This window comes from Myxine glutinosa, chromosome 8, assembly GCF_964187855.1.
Source record: "Myxine glutinosa chromosome 8, kmMyxGlut1.1, whole genome shotgun sequence".
NCBI lineage: Eukaryota > Metazoa > Chordata > Myxini > Myxiniformes > Myxinidae > Myxine > Myxine glutinosa.
Window position 1 is genome coordinate 433,324 of NC_136268.1, and position 22,466 is coordinate 455,789.

The 22,466-nt window shown below is 46.5% G+C and overlaps 1 protein-coding gene across 2 annotated transcripts; it reads left to right on the plus strand.

The window, feature by feature from the left end:
• The first annotated feature begins 8,992 nt into the window (after positions 1 to 8,992).
• On the plus strand, positions 8,993 to 22,152 carry SINHCAF (SIN3-HDAC complex associated factor). 2 transcript variants are annotated; one of them, XM_068124045.2, is made up of 6 exons: positions 8,993 to 9,467; positions 10,616 to 10,780; positions 11,742 to 11,841; positions 11,973 to 12,093; positions 20,278 to 20,425; positions 20,981 to 22,152. In XM_068124045.2, the coding sequence occupies exons 2-6, from the start codon at positions 10,653 to 10,655 to the stop codon at positions 21,177 to 21,179; spliced, it is 696 nt and encodes a 231-aa protein (XP_067980146.2). In that variant the 5' UTR covers positions 8,993 to 9,467; positions 10,616 to 10,652; the 3' UTR covers positions 21,180 to 22,152. The 2 variants fall into 2 exon arrangements, with proteins under 2 accessions (XP_067980146.2, XP_067980145.2); XM_068124044.2 differs by having other exon boundaries at positions 9,357 to 9,408.
• Positions 22,153 to 22,466: the final 314 nt, after the last annotated feature.

Below are 22,466 nucleotides of genomic sequence, written 5' to 3' on the forward strand. Positions count from 1 at the left end.
TTATGTAACATAACGCCTCATTATGTAACACAATGCCTGATTATGCAATGTAATGTATTATGTAATGCTTGATTAAACATAACGTAACATAATGCTTGATTACATAAAGTAATGTAATGCCCGATTACGTAACGCTTGATTACGTAAAGTAACGTAATGCTTGATTACATAACGTAAAGTATTATGTAATGCTTGATTGCATAGCGTAATGTAACGCTTGATTACATAAAGTAACGTAATGCTTGATTACATAACAATGTAATGCCCGATTACGTAACGCTTGATTACGTGAAGTAACGTAATGATTCATTACATAACGCAATGTATTATGTAATGCTTGATTGCATAACATAACGTAACATAATGCTTCATTACATAACGTAATGTATTATGTAATACTTGTTTGCATAACATAATTTAACGCTTGATTACATAATGTAAAGTAACGCCTGATTATGTAATGTAACGCTTGGTTACGTAAAGTAACGTAATGCTTGATTACGTAATGCAATGTATTATGTAATGCTTGATTGCATAACGTAATTTAACGCTTGATTACGTAAAGTAACATAATGCTTCATTACATAACGCAATGTATTATGTAATGCTTGATTGCATAGTGTAATGTAACGCTTGATTACGTAAAGTAACGTAATGCTTGATTACATAACATAATGTAATGCCCGATTACGTAACGCTTGATTACGTAAAGTAACGTAATGAATGCTTCATTACATAACATAATGCAACGCCTGATTACGTAACGCTTGATTACGTAAAGTAACGTAATGCTTGATTACGTAATGCACTGTATTATGTAATGCTTGATTGCATAACGTAATGTAACGCTTGATTACGTAAAGTAACGTAATGCTTGATTACATAACGCAATGTATTATGTAATGCTTGATTGCATAACGTAATTTAACGCTTGATTACGTAATGTAAAGTAACGCCTGATTATGTAACGTAACGCTTGATTACATAACATAGTAATGCTTAGTAATGTAACGCGTGATTATGTAACATAACGCCTCATTATGTAACACAATGCCTGATTATGTAATGTAATGTATTATGTAATGCTTGATTACATAACATAACGTAACAATGCTTAATTACATAACGTAATGTAACGCCCGATTACGTAACGCTTGATTACGTAAAGTAACATAATGCTTGATTACATAACGTAATGTATTATGTAATGCTTGATTGCATTACGTAATTTAACGCTTGATTACGTAAAGTAACGTAATGCTTGATACGTTACGTAATTACGTAATGATTGATGACGTAACGTAAAACTTTTTTTTAAATTATCTTTTGTATACAAGATCGAGGCTGTATAAGTGCTAGCACATTAAACACACATTAGCACATAAAACACAAAAAACATAATAAAGGGAGGGGGAGACAAGATGGGGTGGAGAGAGGGAAGCAAATGAGCACAACAGTAAAGACCAAGGACATCGGGAGATCTGTGGAAGGGAGAGGGCTGGGGGGGATGGGGCGGGGGGGGGGGGGGGGAAGGGGTACACGGGATAAAACAAATTGCATGAGAGAGAACAACAAATTGACAGTACAAGGAATTTCAGGAATGAAGTCGGAGATTGAAAGAGGTGGATTTGGGGTGAATTAGCAGGGGTAGAAAAGATCAAAGCTTTGGATGGGGGAAGACAAGAGATGGTGGTGAACAGCTGTTTTAAAGACCTGGATGGAGGAGTGGGATTGAAGGGAGTGTGGGAGTTTGTTCCAGAGGCGGGAGAAAAGAGGAATAAAAGTGAAGGTGAGCAGAGAGTCTTGATTTTGACACTTGATTACAGTGCGTGTTCTGACGTTCCGATTGGGAAACGCACATTTAAAGCACTTAAAAGATGAACAGCACGATTGGGAAACATTTAATGCGCAATTAAAACATTAACACAACACCTCGTTTGCATCCTGTAAACACACACATAATTGATTCACACATGAAGATAAAGTTGAGTGGTGCCACCACTCTGCATCTGCCACTGGACTGAATCCAATATCACAGCAAACTAGATGGTATTCATAGAATACTTACCCTGTGTAGTCAACTTGGTGCGATCCAATTCTTCTGTTTTTGGACGTTTTTTTTCTTTTTTTCTTTGATCCAACATGGCTGCCAGACCACGTGAGCGATGACATCATAAATTTATATTCTCCAATATAATTGATGTGTATATCATGCTCAATAAATTTCAAACTGATCAGACTAAGCATTGTCCCTGTCAAATTATGACATCATAATTACGACACCAATGACGTCATCATTAACAACACTTATTCCTTCTGGAGTTCTTTACAATGAGCCATGTGTTACATGCTCTTCTCCGAGCCCCGAGAGGAGTCACGGCAGAAAAATGTGTTATTCTGTATGTCAAAGATCAATGGAGAAGCCACCCCAATTGTTACTCACAAACAAATATTGTATTAGGATCACACAAGAATAACAGTACAACAATAATAGTATTCAATAATACAATCAATATGTCCTATGATGGTACCATCAGTTTTGTAATATAGAACTCACTGTGCTCCAAGTGAGTGAAACAAGAACATCCCCAATGTCTCTTATTCCCCGGCTTCAAGCCAGAGTCGATCCGCTCCAGCGATCGACAGAACGATGTCCGATCGAGACCAGAATCCCGTTCAGATGGCAAGTACAGTCACACAGCCACAGCTGCACAAAGGCGACTGGGATATCCAAAGGCGACTGAGAGATCACCCCCTCGGGTATGGACGTTCCACAGCTCCCAGTCGGCGACACGCAGACTTTCCACTCAAAAGCCACGTCACACACACACACCCCAGATCGACGTCTGAAGGCGGTGGAAAATGGTCGAAACAAGACGAAACCGTGAGCGAAGCGCAAGTCCTGCGCTAGTCAAAATGGCCGACGCCCCGGTCTCGTGGTGCCACGGCACGACGATAATTCTCTCCTGAATCGATCGCAAAACCTGACACACAGGTTAATCTGTCACAGCGCTAACCACTCTGTCGCAGGAATCCCTTTCCTGGGAAACCCGAAATTTCGCTAGTGACTGTTGTTCGCCAACGTTCGCTCCAGACCGCAAATAGCTCGGCTCCTTCTTGTCTGACTCTCGCTCCGCCCCCTTTCTCTCCTCTTCCTCTTCGTCGCCGTCCGGTTCCTGTTTCATTTAAAACATGAACCTTTTTACCCTTTTGACAATAATAATTGCTATTTCCCTCAAACGACAATAATAATAATATATGGAACCAGAAATGTTTCAAGTGAATGAAAACCATCACAACGGAAGTGACGAATCCATAACACCATGTTTAAATTTTTTCCATGGAGCAGTTTTGGAGATATAGAGGTGTAACCTTTTTCCAAGATGGCGCCTGTACCACGTGACCTGTTACATCATTATAATTAAAATATTGAACAGGAGGAGGAGCTTCTATGGTGACAATTTCGTGTACAACAGTTGCAGAGAAAAAAAAAATGTAATACTGATCAGATGAAGCATTATACTCGTCGAATTATGATGTCAAAACGAAGGCACTGATGACATCATCACTAACACATCTTATTCACCATGGTGATACTTGACAATGAGCCATGTTTCAATTTTTTCCATTGAGCGGTTTCAGAGATATAGAGAAAAAAGCTTTTCCAAGATGGTGCCTATACCACGTGACCTACGACGTCATAATTATAATTAAAATATTCTACAGGAGGAAGTGCTCCAATGGTGAAAATTCTGTCAATCGGACCAAGAATTGCAGAGAAAAAAAAATTCATACTGATCGGATGAAGCATTATACTTGTCGAATTATGTCATAGCGAAGGCACCGATGACATCATCACTAACACATCTTATTCACCATGGTGATACTTGACAATGAGCCGTTTCAATTTTTTCCTTTTTTTTTTTTTTTTTTTTTTTTTTTCTTTGTATTCTGAATCGAGGCTCGTGAAAGAGCTAACATTTACTTCACAAACAAATCAACCAGACAAACAAAATATATAAAAAGAGGGAGCGGAAAACAAGATGGGGAGAGAAGGGGAAGCAAACAAACACAACATTTGAGAGCAGGGAGATGTGTGGAAGGGAGAGGGCTTGGGGGGAGGAGGCGTGGGAAGGGGGGGGGGAGGGAGAAGTATAAAACACAAGGACACCAAGGACTTCCAGGACAGAAGTTGGTATTTCAAAAAAGTGGAATTGGGGTGAAATTAGCGGGGGTAGAAAAGATCAAGGTTTTGGATGGGGGAAGATAAGAGATGGTGGTGAACAGCTGTTTTAAAGACCTGGAGGGTGGAGTGGGATTGAAGAGAGTGAGGGAGTTTGTTCCAGAGGTGGGAGAAAAGAGGAATGAAGGAGTGAAGGTGAGCAGAGAGTCTTGATTTTGGCAGTTTGACCATAAGAGGGTTGCAGGCAGATCTTGTGCGACCTGTAGGAATATTTGCGGGACAGAGCCCAGAGAGAGCTGGGGGGGCAAGGCCAGAGAGGAGTCGGTAGAAGACGGAAAGACCACCAACCTGCCTGCGGTGAGTGAGTGAGAGGCCATTGGAGTTAGCTTCATCGTGGGAGATTCCAATGATTCTGAATGCTTTGGTTTCAACAGCGTGAAGACGAGCTAGGTGTGAGGCAGGAGCACCAGCCCAGAGGGGAGAGCAATATTCCATTGAGCTGCGGATGAAAGCCTTGTATGTGGTGAGGAGCTCAGGTGTGCCAAGGAAGGACTTCGCATGATGGAGGATGCCCAGTTGGCGACTGGCTTTGGAGGCCAGATTTGAAATGTGGTTTTCCCAGGAAAGATCATGGCAGATAGTGAGACCCAAAAGCTTGAGTGACAGAACTTCTTGGAGAGGATTATTCAGAAAGTGGATGGGAGGGTTGTCCAGTCGGTCTTTTCGGAGAGACATCGTAAGAGTGTGAGATTTGTCAGGATTGAAAGACATGTTCCACTTGTTTGCCCAGTCTGTGATTTTGTCCAGGTCTGCAGAGAGTGAGGAGGCTGCAGACTGCTGATCAGAGGGATGAAGAATGGAGCGACAGAGAGTAGAGTCATCAGCAAAGAGATACAGAGGATTTTCAAGAGAGTCATAGAGATCATTGATGAAGACCAGAAAAAGCACAGGGCCCAGAACACTGCCCTGTGGAACTCCAGCCTGTACAGGAAGAGGAGATGAGAGAAACCCATTCAGGGCCACAAGTTGACTACGACTGGAGAGGAAGTCCGCCAGCCATGCGTGGAGATTTCCATGGATACCAAAAGAGGAGAGTTTGGTGAGCAGAGCGGGGTGCCAGACCGTATCGAAGGCACGTGATATGTCAAGGGAGAATGCTCTAATTTCCTGTTTGGCATTGAGGACCTCCATCCATTTTTGAGAAAGCAGAAGCAGCATGTCCAGAGTAGAGTGTCCAGGTCTGAAACCAAATTGATGATCAGAGATCAAGCCATTGGAGAAGAGGAAAGATTTCATATCTGAAGCAATGATGGATTCCATGACTTTGCTGATAATTGGGAGAAGGCTGATTGGTCTGTAGTTGCTGGGATCTGTTTTTACACCTTTTTTGTGCAAAGCGGTGATGTTGGCAGATTTCCAAGCAGATGGAAGATGACCTTGAGCAAAAGAGAGGGTGAAGAGAACAGAGAGAGGGAGTGAAAGAGCGGAAGTACAGGATTTTAGGACCCATGGGCTGATGCCGTCAGGTCCAGTTGCAGAATCTGAGTCGAGGGTTGACAGAAACTTTTCCACCTTGTCAGGAGGAAAGGACACAGAGTCCAGGAGCAGCTGGGTACGACTGTGTACGGTGGGTACAGAGAGGGATGGGTTTGGGACACAAGATTTAGAGGCAAACACAGAGTTGAGGCATTCAGCTTTTTCACGTGCGGAGTCAGCCGTGTGGCCATTTGAGGTGAGGGAGGGGATGGAGGGGGAACAAACACCAGAAACAGATTTGACCAGACGCCACCAGGATTTGGAAGAGGGAGACAGATAAGAGAGTTCGGTCCTGAGAACGGAGAGATATTGTTTCCTGGCTCTCCTGAGGGTGGACACACACTTGTTTCGGGCTTTGTGAAAGGAAATGAGATTTCCTTCCGTTGGATTTGCTTTCCAGGAGACGAAAGCAAGTTGTTTCTGGGCAATAGCCTCACCACAAGATTCCGTGTACCATGGACGGGAGGAAGGGTATGACAACAGAAGACGAGATGGGATAAATCTGTGCATGAGAGAGAGCAGTTTGCTTTGGAAGAATTCCCAGGAAGAATTTATGTCAGAGGCAGTAGAGATGGGAGACCAGTCCAGATGATTGATGGCTGCTTGAAGACCGTGCCAGTTGGCCTGAGTGAAATGCCAGACTCGTCGACGCTGAGGAGGCTCTCTGAGAATGGTCAGAGAGATGTCCACTTTAACAAGCACATTATCAGAAGAGTCGATTGGAGCAGAAGAAGAGCAGCAGACATTTTCAGGGAAGTTAGTCATAACCAAGTCCAGAAGAGAAGATGCTCCGTTGACTGAAATCCGGGTCGGGAAATTGACAGATTGTGTCAATCCCAGTGAGTCACAGAAGTCCTTTGCTGAAGAGCCATGGCTGGTGAGAGAGGTACCCACACCCAGCCAACTGGCATGGTGACAGTTGAAATCACCACATATGAGGAAGAGAGAGTTGGGATGGGTAGATAGAAGGTGGTCCATATTCTCAGACAGCGAGATGTAGATGGAGTCATCACTGTTTGGTGGACGGTACAACACACATATGAACAAAAGGTGGGAGCGAAGGGGAAGCCGTAGCCAAAGGTATTCCTGGGGGTGATGTGGAGAGAGGGCAGTGCAGGGCGAGTGAGGAAGATAGTTTTTTTATAAAGATAGCAACCCCACCTCCAGGACGAGGCTCAGGTCTATCATACCGGAGGAGGGAGTAACCTGGGAGAGATACCAAGGAATCAGAGACATCATGAAGGAGGAAAGTTTCTGTTAAGCAGATCACGTCTGGTTTGTCAGAAGCAACCTGTATGGAGAGATCAGACAAGTTTGAGCGAAGGCCCCGGATGTTTGAGGTCCATACTGTTAAGGAAGAGGAAGGGGGAGCATCGGATACAGAACAGGGGGGGGGGGGGAGCGGTAGGGTAAGGGTAAGATGTAGGGTAAGATGTGGAAGAGGAGGAAGAGGTAGGGAGAGCTGTTGAAGGTGTGTCAGAGATTACAGAATAGCTCGGAGAAAGGGAAGGATGGGGCAGACAAAAGGTTTGATGGTGATTGGGAGAGGCGCAGTGAGGTGTTATTTGACGAGGGGGAAGAGCGAGGCAGAAGGTTGAGGGAGATGAAGGTGAAAGTTGGAAGGGGGAAGAAGCGGGGAGGACGCTTTGAGGAGGAGGGGTGAGAGGGGAGTCTAGGAGGGGAGGAGCGAGGGAGAGTCTCGGAGGGGAGGGGTGTGGGGGGAGATTTGAAAGGAATGGGTGATTGGGAAGATTTGGAGGGGAGGGGCAAGAGGAAGATTTGAAAGAGATGGGTGATGGGGATGATTTGGAGGGGAGGGGAGGGGCAAGGGGGTAGATTTAGAGGGGAGGGGTGATGGGAAATGGGATTTTGGGGTGATGGGATTTTGAAAAATGTACGATTAATGGGAAACGAACATTTATTGCAAAATGAGTTTCTTGAGACATTCGAGTCAAAAATCCGTTTGAGGACGCTGGAGGGAGGATGGAGTGCTGGAGAGTTTAGGGAATGAATGAAAGAGGCAATATAAGAGATGGAATTTTTTTTTGGAATGAATAGATTTGGTGAGCAAGTCGAAAGCATCCTTTTATAGAAGAAGAAGAAAAAGGTGTTATAGAATATGACCGAATACAGGTCTTCAGGGGTCAGATGAGACATTTTTTTAACAACGTGCTCACGTGATCACAAACAACGTGGGTGAAGAACGAACGAACAAATAAGAACGAATAAACGAATAAGAACAGAAGGAAATGTTTTTTTTTTTGGTTTTTTTCTTGTTTTTTTTTGAGATTTTAAAACAAGGAAGTATGGGATGAAAAGACCGTGAAAAACAGAGACCGGAAAGTAATTGCAGCGGTTTCCATTGAGCGGTTTCAGAGATTATAGAGGTAGGAAGTTTTTCAAGATGGCGCCAGTACCACGTGACCTATGTTGTCATAATTATCATTAAATATTCCACAAGAGGAAGCGCTCCTGTGGTGAAAATTTGGTCAATCGGACCAAAAGTTGCAGAGAAAAAAAATTCATTCTGATCGAATCAAGTGTTGTACTTGTCGAATTATGACGTCATAAATAAGGTACCGATGACATCACTAACATCTTATTCCACATGGGGAGTACTTGACAAAGCCACGTTTCAAGTTTTTTCTGTTGAGCGTTTTCAGAGATATGGAGGTGCAACTTTTTTAGATTTTCCCAAGATGGCGACTGTACCACGTGACCTATGACATCATAATTATCATTAAAATGTTCTATAGGAGGAGGCACTCCTATGGTACAAATTTCGTATCCATCGGACAAACACTGGCAGAGAATTTTTTTTTCATACTGATCAGATCAAGCGTTTTACTTGTCGAATTATGGCGTCATAATGAAGGCACCGATGACAACATCAACATATCTTATTCCCCTTGACAATGAGCCATGTTTCAACTTTTTCCATTGAGCGGTTTGGGAGATAGCGAGGTGTAACGTTTTTCCAAGATGGCGTCCGTACCACGTGACCTATGACGTCATAATTTTGAATAAAAATTCCTACAGGCAGAGGCGCTCCTGTGGTAAAATTTCGTGTCAATCGGACCAACGGTTGCCAAGAAAATGAATTTTTAAAATGCAGACACGTACGGACTTACGGACTAACGCGAATGCCTAACCCTGATTTTCGCTTCGCGCGCGCAGGGTAATAACCTATCATTGAAAATTCGAAGGGGAGGGGGGTGGGGGAGGAGTTCACCCCCTGCACCGCCTCATCCCCCCTCCCCCTCGGATCCGCCTGTGGCAGTCAGTTAAATTTCTGGACAATATGGAACCCTTTTCCTTCGTTCGTCCGACAACTACCTGTTTAAACGCTCGTGACACCTTTCGCTAATAGCTATTAAACATGCAGCCTCTTTAAACGCTCATCAGTAAAGTTTACGCGTGGTAGTTTACGGTTAAATTTACAAACAGCTTCACGCAGCCTTCGTTGTCGCACGCTGACCATTCCAGTGCCGTGACGTCACATTGCGGACGTGCGAACTGCGAAAGCCAAGCCAACGGTTCGGGGCGGAGTCACGCCTGGTGTCGTCACGCGATATGCTAATGAGCCGCGACGATTTGGCTCCTAGTCCTTTCGTTTATCGGAGCAATGCGCATGCGCACGAAGTTCATTCAACTTGCCGCGGTTGCGCGTTTTGGGCCAAACTTTGGAGGTTTGTGTGCGGACTGCGGCAGTGGAAACCTAAAGAATCCCGTTAAAGAGCGACCAAAGGTGAGGGGCCCCGTGTCCCGGGACACACGAGCCTTCTGTAGACGCGATCAGCGTGTCCACCACATGTGTCGATCCCGCGTGGTCAGTGGTGCATTAACAATGGACGTTTGCGCTCCGTGGTTCCTCGAATCGTCCCCGCGGTCTCTTCCCGGGTTCCCGCGCTTTGTCAATGTTTTGCAGTTTCGTGTCACCAACTCCGGCTCCATGGTCCATGGTCCAAGGCGACCGGTTTCCCACGATGTTTGTCCGTCGTTGTCCCAATCCTTTGCAGACGGCGCGCTCCAGCTTTCGCTAGTTGTGGTTGTGATGGTGCTGGTGGTGAGCGTGCATGGCCCCGGCCCTCCAGAGGGTTCCCTGCTCCCGCCTTCGTGTGTTTGGGCCGGATTCCTCACGGACATTCCTAACGGGTTCTCGGTTTCGCAATGTGGGTGTTTGGGTTGGAGGTAAATAAACAACACCGAGGGGCCGTGTTGGTTATGTACGTACTTTATAGACGTATATTTGAATAGCTACAATGGGAAACCTCCAACAGCCGCGATGCTCGTTTGGGTCGGGTAACCGGATCGGTCGTGACCACGTGGTATGGACGTGTGGTTACCTGATGTGTGTGGTGAAGTCGTGAGGTTCTCATTTAGTGGTAACGGGTGACCACGTGTGGTTGGCTGGTGGTGGTGGTAAGGCCACAATGTTGTTGTCAGTGGTAATGCGTAACCACGTGGTATGGACGTGTGGTTACGTGATGTGTGTGGTGAAGTCGTGAGGTTGTCATTTAGTGGTAAAGGGTGACCACGTGTGGTTGGCTGGTGGTGGTAAGGCCACAATGTTGTCAGTGGTAATGCGTAACCACGTGGTATGGACGTGTGGTTGGCTGGTGGTGGTGAGGCCACGATGTGGACATTCTTGGTAACGCGTGACCACGTGTGGTTTGTTGGCTGGTGGTGGTGAGGCCACAATGTTGTTGTCAGTGGTAATGCGTAACCACGTGGTATGGACGTGTGGTTGGCTGGTGGTGGTGAGGCCACGATGTGGACATTCTTGGTAACGGGTGACCACGTGTGGTTTGTTGGCTGGTGGTGGTGAGGCCACCATGTTGACATTTACTGTAACGAGTCAATTTGCCATGAAACGTCCACCTGTTGTCTCCGCAGCCCTTCCTCGCAGGTTCCCTCTGGAAGTGCGGGCACCATGTTTGGGTTTCACAGACCCAAGGTGTACCGTTCGCCCCAGGGATGCTGCATTTGTAAAGCCAAGTCTTCCAGTTCCCGCTTCACAGACAGCCGGCGCTACGAGGCCGAGTTTGAAAGCTGCTTTGGGTGAGCTTGCCCCCCCGTACCTGGTGAACCCATTGATCTGATATTTACTGGTTAGGGCAGCAGGTCGTTCCTAAAGGAAAACATCAGACATTTTGTCTTTTTTAAATTGCTTTTGGATCGAATTACCACCACCAGCAACTATCAATACTGCAACGTTTTCCCATGAACTTCACACCGGGTGTACATCCACCTCCACGGTCCTAATGGGGTTTGGTCCTAATGGGGTTTGGTCCTAATGGGGTTTGGTCCTAATGGGGTTTGGTTCTAATGGGGTTTGGTCCTAATGGGGTTTGGTCCTAATGGGGTTTGGTCCTAATGGGGATTGGCCCTAATGGGGATTGGTCCTAATGGGGTTTGGTCCTAATGGGGTTTGGTCCTAATGGGGTTTGGTCCTAATGGGGTTTGGTTCTAATGGGGATTGGTCCTAATGGGGTTTGGTTCTAATGGGGATTGGTTCTAATAGGGATTGGTCCTAATGGGGTTTGGTCCTAATGGGGTTTGGTCCTAATGGGGTTTGGTCCTAATGGGGATTGGTCCTAATGGGGTTTGGTTCTAATGGGGATTGGTTCTAATGGGGATTGGTCCTAATGGGGTTTGGTCCTAATGGGGTTTGGTCCTAATGGGGATTGGTTTTAATGGGGATTGGTCCTAATGGGGTTTGGTTCTAATGGGGATTGGTCCTAATGGGGTTTGGTCCTAATGGGGATTGGTCCTAATGGGGTTTGGTCCTAATGGGGATTGGTCCTAATGGGGTTTGGTTCTAATGGGGATTGGTCCTAATGGGGTTTGGTCCTAGTGGGGATTGGTTCTAATGGGGATTGGTCCTAATGGGGTTTGGTCCTAATGGGGTTTGGTTCTAATGGGGTTTGGTTCTAATGGGGTTTGGTTCTAATGGGGTTTGGTCCTAATGGGGTTTGGTTCTAATGGGGTTTGGTTCTAATGGGGTTTGTGCCGCGTGCAGCCTCGTGGAATCGCGCAGTGGAGAAATCTGCAACGCCTGTGTTCTGCTTGTCAAGCGATGGAAAAAGCTTCCTGCAGGGTCGGACCGCACCTGGAATCACGTGAGTATGGGTTTCTCCTCTGGCACCGTCTTCGGGGGTTTCTGAGTCAATATGTCAGAAACTTTCCGGCAGGCATAAAGAATTGCGGCTCGGTAACCTTGATCGGGGTGGCGGTGTCTGCGTGATTTCAGGTGGTCGATGCGCGCGCTGGTCCAGGCATAAAGACCACCTTGAGACCCAAGAATCTCAAATCCAACTTCTCACCGAGGAACATTGGACTACGTCGGGTGAAGGACAATCTCAAAAAGCAGAGTAAGGTTGTTTGCTTTCTCCGCACACTCGCCGATGGTGTTGCGGTTATTACTCTTTACATTTTACCTCTCCTGCGAAGACGGTAGTCGTATTCGAGGAAGAATAATTCGGACGTTTGTGTTGCGGTCGTTAAATGGCCGTCAAGCCTGGGTTTGAATCCCGACCCAGCTATAAACTGTCATCCTGGTGTTCCATCGGGGCGTCCCTGTCTGCCAGCATTTATAGCTGATGGACGTTAACGATACCAGAGTGCCCTTCGAAAAGAGTAGGTGAGTTATCGCCGGCATCCTGACCACTGTCAAGTATCCCGTGTCGGAATTGCAACCCATCCAGGATTGTAACCCTCGTCAGGAAACTGCTTCGGCAGAACCAACACTCCATGTGGAGCGTGGTAGGTAGTGATGATGTTTGGTTAACGCACGATATGTCGAGTAGAGTAACATTTGAGAATTTAATTTTAAGTTTATATTTGAAAAAAGACACTTCTGCCGTTTTGTTTGCAAACAGGATGGGAGGACTTGGGAATGTGGCGTCACGTGTAAGAACTGGAACGGCCCTCGGTAGAGCGCGTTCCTCCGCCAGGCTGAACAGTTTACGTGTTGTGTCCCACCGATAGGCCGGATCTGGATTCGGACCCGAACCAAAATCGAATCGGCTTGTTCTTGTCACCTAACCAAATCGTCCACCTAATTTTGTTACGAGTCATCCAGAACTTTTTGAAACACCATGCAGGTCCAAAATAAGCGGTGGCCTGGGTGCCACATGCTACCAAAACCTCAACGGGGCCACCAGAACCCGGTCCCGTGTGGCCACTTGTCAAATTATTTGATGTATCTTCTTCATCGATGTATTTTTGTGTTCCTCTTCTTCTTCGAAGAGGAACACAAGCTCGCCTCTCAATCACAGATGTTGTTGAATAGGATTCTGCAGTGAGATTATGGAAATGTCCTTAATATGTCTGCTATGTTAACAATAATAATGGTGCAATAAATTGACAGTAATAAAAATAATAACATGATCCCCCCCCCCCCACCCCCACCCCCCGACTGCTCCCGTATATATTTCAAAATATTTTATGTGGTTAGAATAACGTTAACCCCCTAATCTCACTCGACACCACCAGCCGTAAACACAAACTTGTGCAAAACGCTGATCCAGGGGTGTCCCATTACCAATCGGCTTGAGAAGCCGTCCCATAATCGACCGTTTTGTTGGAGTGCTTGATCCACTTGGCGAGCGCTCTACAAACTGCTTGGTAATGGAACATAGTCCAGCACCTGTGCTAGACCAAGCTTGGTTTGCGTGCCCCCTAGATATAGAAGTGTCAGACCTCGCTGTCTGATAATATGGACCAACTTCTATCTACCCATCCCAACTCTCTCTTCCTCATATGTGGTGATTTCAATTGTCACCATGCCAGTTGGCTGGGGGTGGGTACCTCTCTCACCAGCCATGGCTCTTCAGCAAAGGACTTCTGTGACTCACTGGGATTGACACAATCTGTCAATTTCCCAACCCGGATCTCAGTCAACGGAGCATCTTCTCTTCTGGACTTGCTTATGACTAACTTCCCTGAAAATGTCTGCTGCTCTCCTTCTGCTCCAATCGGCTCTTCTGATCATGTGCTTGTTAAAGTGGACATCTCTCTGACCATTCTCAGAGAGCCTCCTCAGCGTCGACGAGTCTGGCATTTCACTCAGGCCAACTGGCACGGTCTTCAAGCAGCCATCAATCATCTGGACTGGTCTCCCATCTCTACCGCCTCTGACATCAACTCATCCTGGGAATTCTTCCAAAGTAAATTGCTCTCTCTCATGCACAGATTTATCCCATCTCGTCTTCAGTTGTCATACCCTTCCTCCCGTCCATGGTACACGGAATCTTGTGGTGAGGCTATTGCCCAGAAACAACTTGCTTTCGTCTCCTGCAAAGCAAATCCAACGGAAGGAAATCTCATTTCCTTTCACAAAGCCCGAAACAAGTGTGTGTCCACCCTCAGGAGAGCCAGGAAATAATACCTCTCCGTTCTCAGGACCGAACTCTCTTATCTGTCTCCCTCTTCCAAATCCTGGTGGCGTCTGGTCAAATCTGTTTCTGGTGTTTGTTACCCCTCCATCCCCTCCCTCACCTCAAATGGCCACACGGCTGACTCCGCACGTGAAAAAGCTGAATGCCTCAACTCTGTGTTTGCCTCTAAATCTTGTGTCCCAAACCCATCCCTCTCTGTACCCACCGTACCCAGTCGTACCCAGCTGCTCCTGGACTCTGTGTCCTTTCCTCCTGACAAGGTGGAAAAGTTGCTGTCAACCCTCGACTCTGATTCTGCAACTGGACCTGACAGCATCAGCCCACGGGTCCTAAAATCATGTTCTTCCGCTCTTTCACTCCCTCTCTCTGTTCTCTTCACCCTCTCTTTTGCTCAAGGTCATCTTCCATCTGCATGGAAATCTGCCAACATCACCGCTTTGCACAAAAAAGGTGCAAAAACAGATCCCAGCAACTACAGACCAATCAGCCTTCTCCCAATTATCAGCAAAGTCATGGAATCCATCATTGCTTCAGATATGAAATCTTTCCTCTTCTCCAATGGCTTGATCTCTAATCATCAATTTGGTTTCAGACCTGGACACTCCACTCTGGACATGCTGCTTCTGCTTTCTCAACAATGGATGGAGGTCCTCAATGCCAAACAGGAAATTAGAGCAGTCTCCCTTGACATATCACGTGCCTTCGATACGGTCTGGCACCCCGCTCTGCTCACCAAACTCTCCTCTTTTGGTATCCATGGAAATCTCCACGCATGGCTGGCGGACTTCCTCTCTAGTCGTAGTCAACGTGTGGCCCTGAATGGGTTTCTCTCATCTCCTCTTCCTGTTCAGGCTGGAGTTCCCCAAGGCAGTGTTCTGGGCCCTGTGCTTTTTCTGGTCTTCATCAATGATCTCTCTGACTCTCTTGAAAATCCTCTGTATCTCTTTGCTGACGACTCTACTCTCTGTCGCTCCATTCTTCATCCCTCAGATCGGCAGTCTGCAGCCTCCTCACTCTCTGCAGACCTTGACAAAATCACAGACTGGGCAAACAAGTGGAACATGTCTTTCAATCCTGATAAATCTCACACTCTTACGATGTCTCTCCGAAAAGACCGACTGGACAACCCTCCCATCCACTTTCTGAATAATCCTCTCCAAGAAGTTCTGTCACTCAAGCTTTTGAGTCTCACTATCTGCCATGATCTTTCCTGGGAAAACCACATTTCAAATCTGGCCTCCAAAGCCAGTCGCCGACAGGGCATCCTCCGTCGTGCGAAGTCCTTCCTTGGCACACCTGAGCTCCTCACCACATACAAGGCTTTCATCCGCAGCTCAATGGAATACTGCTCTCCCCTCTGGGCTGGTGCTCCTGCCTCACACCTAGCTCGCCTTCACGCTGTTGAAACCAAAGCATTCAGAATCATTGGAATCTCCCGCGATGAAGCTAACTCCAAGGGCCTCTCACTCACTCACCGCAGGCAGGTTGGTGGTCTTTCCGTCTTCTACCGACTCCTCTCTGGCCTTGCCCCCCCCCCCCCCCAGCTCTCTCTGGGCTCTGTCCCGCAAATATTCCTACAGGTCGCACAAGATCTGCCTGCAACCCTCTTATGGTTAAACTGCCAAAATCAAGACTCTCTGCTCACCTTCACTCCTTCATTCCTCTTTTCTCCCGCCTCTGGAACAAACTCCCTCACTCTCTTCAATCCCACTCCACCCTCCAGGTCTTTAAAACAGCTGTTCACCACCATCTCTTATCTTCCCCCATCCAAAACCTTGATCTTTTCTACCCCCGCTAATTTCACCCCAATTCCACTTTTTTGAAATACCAACTTCTGTCCAGGAAGTGCTTGGTGTCCTTGTGTTTTATACTTCTCCCTCCCCCCCCCCCCCTCTTCCCATGCCTCCTCCCCCCGGGCCCTCTCCCTTCCACACATCTCCCTGCTCTCGGATGTTGTGTTCGTGTGCTTCCCCTTCTCTCCCCATCTTGTCTTCCGCTCCCTCTTTTTGGGTATTTTGTTTGTCTGGTTGATTTGTTTGTGAAGTAAATGTTTGCTCTTTCACGAGCCTCGATTCAGTATACAAAAAAAAAAAAAGTGTGAAGAAGCAAGGGGTATGCATGCATCACCTAACCAAATCATCCACCTAATTTTGTTACATCGGATATAGAAGCAAGGCCGGGAGCTTGCAATATGCATGCATCACATTGTTAGCCGCATGTTAGAATGATGTAAAGCATGCATGCTGCGCGGTCACGTGATAGTGCCATACATCGGTGTAAAGTGCAGCACTTCTGATTTGCCGTCAGAAGAGAGAGAGAGACTGGAATGACCCATTTGATCAGATCGTGCTGCTCTAATGATCACATTGTGCTGAGACTCCATCTCAGAGAAGACTTGCACCTCGGTTTTCCATCTTTTCAAGAGTACAATTATCTTGTCAATAGCTGAACGTTATGTGGAGCTACTAATTGTTTTGAAAAACGCAATAAATAGGTTAATACATGAAGAAAATTTTCTTCAGCAAACATTAAAATTGTTCTCGTATTATTTTGCCCTAAGTCAGCAGATAGATGATTGAATAGCTGATGGGAGTGTTCTGTGATTATGAGTTGTAAGGTTGCTGATATGAAAAGCACTGAAATTTGATCTGTAGGTGTCGTGAGAAATAGTAATTTAAACGTGGATAATGATTTTTATGAACTTTGATTCACCTGCAAATAGTATATGGCCGGGCCACCAAGAATGCTGGGGAGCCACCACAAAAAAAAAAATTCTGTTTTGGTGGCCCGGAGGACCACAAAAAAAAATCAGTTTAGGTGGCCCGGTGGACCACAAAAAAATCTGTTTAGGTGGCCCGGTGGACCACCAAAAAAAAAATCTGTTTAGGTGGCCCGGACGACCACAAAAGAAATCTGTTAAGGTGGCCCGGTGGACCACAAAAAAAAAATCTGTTTAGGTGGCCCGGAGGACCACAAAAAAATCTGTTTAGGTGGCCCGGTGGACCACAAAAAAAAAAATCTGTTTAGGTGGCCCGGAGGACCACAAAAAAAATCTGTTTAGGTGGCCCGGTGGACCACAAAAAAAAAAATCTGTTTAGGTGGCCCGGAGGACCACAAAAAAATCTGTTTAGGTGGCCCGGTGGACCACCAAAAAAAAAATCTGTTTAGGTGGCCCGGACGACCACAAAATAAATCTGTTAAGGTGGCCCAGTGGACCACAAAAAAAAATTCCGTTTAGGTGGCCCGGAGGACCACAAAAAAAAATCTGTGTAGGTGGCCCGGTGAACCACAAAAAAAAAAAATCTGTTTAGGTGGCCTGGTGGACCACAAAAAAAAATCTTAGGTGGCCCTAAGGGCCACTTGTTTTTTTTCCTGCGTGACCCCTGATATGCTATATCTTCTTTTTGGCCCTATCACTCAATGGTGAAGAATCACTTTAAATATTCTCGGATCCGGATTCGAATATTCACCAAAATCGAATCGATTCTTCCTTGTCCGCCACCCAACCTGTCCACCAAGTTTCATCTGAATCCGTTCACAACTTTGAGATGTCCTGTTCACAAGCAAGCATACAGACGGGAGTGAAACGTAACCTCCATCCACCTTCAGTGGTGGAGGTAATAAGTGTCACGATATAATCTATAAAATTCTGAGTGGTGTGAACACCTGTTCACCTTCACCGGCAACCCACAACCCCCAGACTCCGGAAAGGGCGCGGTGGTGGTGGTGGTTGACGATTTATTCTTAGCATGTCTCACCAATGTTTACCTCCACCACCAAAGGTGGATGCAGGTTATGTTTTCACCCCTGTCTGTCTGAACGTTTGTGAACAAGATATCTCAAAAAGTTGTGGACGGATTCGGACTAAATTTGGCAGAGATGTAGCGTATGTGACAAGGACGAAATGATTCGATTTTGGTGAAGATCCGGATTCGGATCCGGCTACTAGAATGTTTTAAGTGATTCTTCACCATTGGGAGATAGGACCAAAAACGATACATAGCAGGATATCTCAAAAAGTTGTGGACAGATTTGGACAAAACTTGTTGGACAGGTTGAGTATCTGACAAGGAAGAATCGATTCAATTTCGGTGAAGATCTGGATTCAGATCCGGCTACTAGAATGTTTTAAGTGATTCTTCACCATTGGGAGATAGGACCAAAAACGATACATAGCAGGATATCTCAAAAAGTTGTGGACAGATTTGGACAAAACTTGTTGGACAGGTTGAGTATCTGACAAGGAAGATCGATTCAATTTTGGTGAAGATCCGGATTCGGATCCGGCTACTAGAATGTTTTCAGTGATTCTTCACCATTGGGAGATAGGACCAAAAACGATACATAGCCGGATATCTCAAAAAGTTGTGGACAGATTTGGACAAAACTTGTTGGACAGGTTGAGTATCTGACAAGGAAGAATCGATTCATTTTGGTGAAGATCCGGATTAAGCTAGTAGAATTTTTAAAGTGATTCTTCACCATTGAGTGATAAGGCCAACCAGGCTGAGGTATGCTCTATCCTGCGGAACCAGGCTGAGGTATGCTCTATCTTGCGGAACCAGGCTGAGGTATGCTCTATCCTGCGGAACCAGGCTGAGGTATGCTCTATCTTGCGGAACCAGGCTGAGGTATGCTCTATCCTGCGGAACCAGGCGGAGGTATGCTCTATCCTGCGGAACCAGGCTGAGGTATGCTCTATCCTGCGGAACCAGGCTGAGGTATGCTCTATCCTGCGGAACCAGGCGGAGGTATGCTCTATCCTGCGGAACCAGGCTGAGGTATGCTCTATCCTGCGGAACCAGGCTGAGGTATGCTCTATCCTGCGGAACCAGGCTGAGGTATGCTCTATCTTGCGGAACCAGGCTGAGGTATGCTCTATCCTGCGGAACCAGGCTGAGGTATGCTCTATCCTGCGGAACCAGGCTGAGGTATGCTCTATCCTGCGGAACCAGGCGGAGGTATGCTCTATCCTGCGGAACCAGGCGGAGGTATGCTCTATCCTGCGGAACCAGGCGGAGGTATGCTCTATCCTGCGGAACCAGGCTGAGGTATGCTCTATCCTGCGGAACCAGGCTGAGGTATGCTCTATCCTGCGGAACCAGGCTGAGGTATGCTCTATCCTGCGGAACCAGGCGGAGGTATGCTCTATCCTGCGGAACCAGGCGGAGGTATGCTCTATCCTGCGGAACCAGGCGGAGGTATGCTCTATCCTGCGGAACCAGGCGGAGGTATGCTCTATCCTGCGGAACCAGGCTGAGGTATGCTCTATCCTGCGGAACCAGGCTGAGGTATGCTCTATCCTGCGGAACCAGGCTGAGGTATGCTCTATCCTGCGGAACCAGGCTGAGGTATGCTCTATCCTGCGGAACCAGGCGGAGGTATGCTCTATCCTGCGGAACCAGGCTGAGGTATGCTCTATCCTGCGGAACCAGGCTGAGGTATGCTCTATCCTGCGGAACCAGGCTGAGGTATGCTCTATCCTGCATAACCAGGCGGAGGTATGCTCTATCCTGCGGAACCAGGCTGAGGTATGCTCTGTCCTGCGTAACCAGCTGGAGGTATGGTCTCTACTGAGTGCCGTTCTAGTTTAAGATGAAATGGTTCGATTCAACTGTTTAAAAACAACATCATTGGCTGAGGGCATGCCTATGTCCCTCATGTATGTTCTGGCAGGAATTTGTAATTTGTTCATGATGCCGGTAACAACTCGCCTACTATTCATGAAGGACACCGTGGGATCTGACATCCATCAACTCATGCTGGTAGACGGGACGCCCAGTTTAATGTCCATCCGACGGACGGCACAAAACGTCCTACTTCTTTAAATGCTTGATGAGAAATCCCCTACATACCTGGTTATAGCTTAATACCTAACATGGCTGAGCACGAGTACCGCTTGTGATTGTCATTGGTAATACAAGGAAACTGAGTATGGGCTAGCTGAGGAAACCGGTCACTTCAACGTTGCAGATTCGTCACGGAGCGGCGCTGTGTGCGTTACTTACGTAAAAATGGTGGATTTCAAAATGTGATGTCGATGTTTGTATATTTCAAACTTTTAACGTTTATTTTGCTTTACCATGGGATTGCAATGGAGTGTTGTATATGTATTGTTCTCCAGACATGAAACCTTGCATCGCTGCTCACATTTAGGTTCAGACACTTGCAGTACTGCATCCAGCACGTCACCTTCGCGTTCCCCAAGCTACAGCGCACACTCGGACGACAGCTCGGACACCGAGGTGGGAGGGGGTACGAGGGAGCCGAGCATGTCGTTTCTGGACCCAACCTATTGGAAGAGGTTTGTATTGCTGCACTAACATCATCATTACATTTGTATCTCTAGGGAAAGTGTTTGTGGACTCTCCATACCATTTATTTATACCTTTTCAAATGAAGGGCCTGGCAGGATGGCCTACCAAGAGGTCCACACTCTCACCTATAAGCTGTCTAGCCTGGGTTTGAACCCCAACTCAGCTCTAAACGGTCATCCCAGTATTTCACAGACAGGGTGATTGATCAATGTGAGCGCTGTTCCTCGGATGGACCTTAAACTGGGCGTCCCATCTGTCGGCATTAGTTGGTGGACGTTAAAGATCCCACAGTGTCCTTAATGATTCAGCGAGATATTGCCGGCGCTCTGGACAAATTCCTGCCCTGCTGGGAAGGCACTGGTAATCCACCCAGTATAACTCTTGCAATGAAACTGCTTCGGCAGCACAGATGCTCTGTAACAAAGATCCTCAGCAATCCACCCTAAACCTCCTGTCAGTGATCAGATTTCAAATGAAATGTTTTGTTCTTGATTCGATTCACAAGTGCTCTGCTCTTGCTGTGATGCTTTGTCTGTGAACAGAAAGGAAGTGTGCTGCGGTATCGTGTACAAGGGTCGCTACGGGGAGGTGGTCATAAACCCTCGTTTGTTCAAGCCGTGTTGCGTGAGTACCAAGTCGACTGCGACTGTGGAGCAAAGGCCCAGCGCGGAACCGCCCCCACAGCAGCAGGAATCCGAGCAAAAATGGCAATGGGAGATGCCCCCCCACGTCGGCCACTGAAGAGCATACCGCCCCCATCTCCTCTCCTTCCTGAGGTTTTATTGTGTATCTGGGATTCTGTGTGCAGCATAAGAGGTAAACGACGGTGGTTTGTCATCTGGGCCTGCACTTTGTGGAGTATTAGTGATAGTTTTTTGAAAATGTGAAAAAGCCTTTATTTAACTGGCAGGTAATAGGCTCATTGTATTGCAATTGATAACAGTATGCAGGTAGTTGGCAGGTTTCTTAAAGCAGCGATACCAATGTAAAACAGTATGCAGATAGTGTTAAAGAAGAAGATTGTCAACACTGAACCTCAAGTCCATATTGTACATAACGCGTGCGGCCTCTGTGTTCATATCGCCCCTCGTGTGGTTTCGTTTGGTCGCAACTTGCTCGTTACGAAGTGCATTTCTGCACAGAAGTTGCTTCTTTTTTTTAAATTCCTGAACAAATGCTAATCAATGTTGACTTTTTAAAGTGGAAGTTTTAAATTTTTGGTGGGGGGGTGTGGAGGGGTGGTACTTGGATTTCGGCCTTCATCGTTAACTCTGTGCTTCGAGCAAGAACAATAACTTTCTCTTTCAAACACTACGACCTAATGTGTTAAGGTGTGTGTCATTTGGGATTCAGTGTCGTACTCCAGCCGCTACCCCGTTTGCGATGCCCGAAGAACGAGGAAATCGGATGAACTCAAGGCAATGCTTCGTGGATTGGAGGTAAACGTGTGGCAGGGAAACGCAAAGGCCCTCTTGTACTCTACCTTCCAAAAAACAAAACAACAAAAAAAACAACAATTCTTACGTGGAAATCATTGGTTTCCTTATTTATCTATTTATTGGGTTCCTTTATGGGGATATTTGGTCACAGTTTGAACACTAGAGGTGCATGTATGTGTGAGCTTTGTTTTCTACGGTAAGGCTCCTGTATCTTATAGTATTTTATTTACATCTGCCATAAACTGTAGTCTGTACAATAAAAATGCCTAAACCTCCTCCAGAATGACCTGAGTGTTTGTCAAGAGTACTATAAAAATACACCTGAATCTGGCAGTGACTATTGTGTTCTCCATGAAACCTGCTTGGTCAGGTGAGGAACAGCAATCGCATGCAAAGGATTTGTTGTATTGCTGGACTGCTTTTCACACGTCCAAGGATAGTTGGAAAAGTGGAGAATCGGATGTCGTAATAGTCGGTGGCATCATTGTTGGAACGTTCGAACCCAGCTGAGCCATACCAGGTAAGCGCAGCTTTGTCACTTGATGCTCAGCAAATTGGAAGAGAAAATTCTTCCTTGATTGCCCTTAGC

Bases quoted from the DNA above. Each gene is read 5' to 3' on its own strand.
- SINHCAF (XM_068124045.2), top strand. From the start codon at position 10,653: ATGTTTGGGTTTCACAGACCCAAGGTGTACCGTTCGCCCCAGGGATGC. The intron at 10,781-11,741 runs GTGAGCTTGCCC...TGCCGCGTGCAG, and splicing joins GAGTTTGAAAGCTGCTTTGG to CCTCGTGGAATCGCGCAGTG. The intron at 20,426-20,980 runs GTTTGTATTGCT...GTCTGTGAACAG, and splicing joins GACCCAACCTATTGGAAGAG to AAAGGAAGTGTGCTGCGGTA.